This window comes from Fukomys damarensis, unplaced genomic scaffold (genome assembly GCF_012274545.1).
Source record: "Fukomys damarensis isolate Sample0158 unplaced genomic scaffold, DMR_v1.0_HiC HiC_scaffold_37, whole genome shotgun sequence".
In the NCBI taxonomy this organism is placed as follows: domain Eukaryota; kingdom Metazoa; phylum Chordata; class Mammalia; order Rodentia; family Bathyergidae; genus Fukomys; species Fukomys damarensis.
In genome coordinates this window covers 2,971,997-2,973,446 of record NW_022900949.1, presented here as the reverse complement: position 1 = coordinate 2,973,446, position 1,450 = coordinate 2,971,997, and the positions used below count along the sequence as shown (strand labels likewise).

At 63.6% G+C, this 1,450-nt stretch overlaps 1 protein-coding gene across 1 annotated transcript in view; it reads right to left on the bottom strand.

Annotated features, from left to right (window-relative positions):
* Nucleotides 1-1,450, bottom strand: part of Camsap3 (calmodulin regulated spectrin associated protein family member 3) — a 10,552-nt gene that overhangs the window by 6,544 nt on the left and 2,558 nt on the right. Inside the window, exons 3-4 of the mRNA XM_033759415.1 lie at nucleotides 1,209-1,333; nucleotides 200-312 (exon numbers count right to left, since the gene is read on the bottom strand). Coding sequence (XP_033615306.1) covers nucleotides 200-312; nucleotides 1,209-1,333 — 238 coding nt within the window. The remainder of the gene's footprint in view (nucleotides 1-199; nucleotides 313-1,208; nucleotides 1,334-1,450) is intronic.

The window sequence follows — 1,450 nt, the reverse complement described above, 5'->3', positions numbered from 1 at the left end:
GCGGATCTGCAGACAGGAGCCTCATCAGGGGAGCAGTCGGGCTGGGCCCCCCCCTGGTCAGTGGTCATGCAGGCTGGGTGGGGAGGCCTGGGGTGTCCACCTTGGGAGGGGCAGGAAGCCGGGGGTCCCAGAGCCAGAATGGAGGGGCCAGCCTGGAGCAGGGGAGGGACAGCAGCCAGAGGCAAAGTGTGCACACAGCCAAGCCAGCAGCAGGGACCAGGGACAGGGGCTCCTGGGACCCCGGGCGGGCAGGGGATACATTACCATAGGGGGTTTGCTCCCCGACTCCTTCAAACAGAAGGCAATTGCGTGCTGGGGGGAGAGGAGCAGCCGTCAGCAGGGGCGGGGCGCTGAGCTGCTGGGCCAAGCCGGCTCTGGGGGAGGAGTCCTGACCAGTCCTAGCCATCCAGCTCCCTGCCTGCGAGCTCCAGCCGGCTGTAGGGACCCCAGCTCCTCCCAGCCCTGAGGGACCCCACAGAGCAGCCTCCCATGCAGGGACCCCTCCTCCCGGAAGACACGCAGGCCCCAGCTTGAGGAGAGGAGGCAGAGGAAGCGGCAGGCCGGGAAGGAGCCACCAGGGACCCAGACCCCAGGGGAGGGGAAAGGAGTGAGCAAAAGTAGGGACCTCACCCAGCCCAAGACTTCCCCCAACTTTCCCCTCATCTGCTGCACGAATGAATTCTATGACGCACAGAGAGGTTTAGACATTTGTGCAAGGTCACACAGCTTATTACAGGAAGAGAGAGCAATGTGAGCTTCAAACTTGGAGAATGGGCCTCCTTCTACAGCTGGGTTTTCATCCCCACCAAGGGAAATGGTCTGAGTTAGGACACTGCCTCTATTTTCTTCTGGGTAGACGGTCTTCCTCTTGGTTAGGGAGATCTCCTCCACGTGCCCTACATACTGGGGTCCGGATCCACGTGTCTGATGGGTTGGGGGCCACCCGAGATGGCTCAGGACAGGTTTGGAGGCTCTGCCCTCTCCACTAGGGGAAACTGCACCTGCGGGGTGGGATCCCGGGGGCTGCCCTCTCTGCAGGCCCAGACCCTCCCCTTCTCTTGGGGGGGATCCCCGTCCCCAGGCCCCTACTCCTTTGCTCACGGCTGAGGGGAGACAGGAGGGGGTGCAGACAGGCAGGTGGAAACGGACACACGGACAGACAGTAACAAGCAAGGTAGCAGACGGGGCAGGCTGGCGGCCCCACTTACAGGAACCAGCTTCCAGTACCAGCGTGTGGGGCACTGATGCCAGAGAGCAGAAAGGATACACAGCAGGGCCCGGAGCAGGGCACAGTGCAGAGGGGGAGAGAGAGAGAAGTCACCTCCAACCCCACCTTAGGATCCAGGATCGGCAGGAGGCGCAGCCCAGTGCCCCCCAGCCCACAGCCTCCGTCCTCGTCAGGCACGGAGCACCCTGTCCACCCTGTCCACCGCCCCAGCCTCACCGAGGG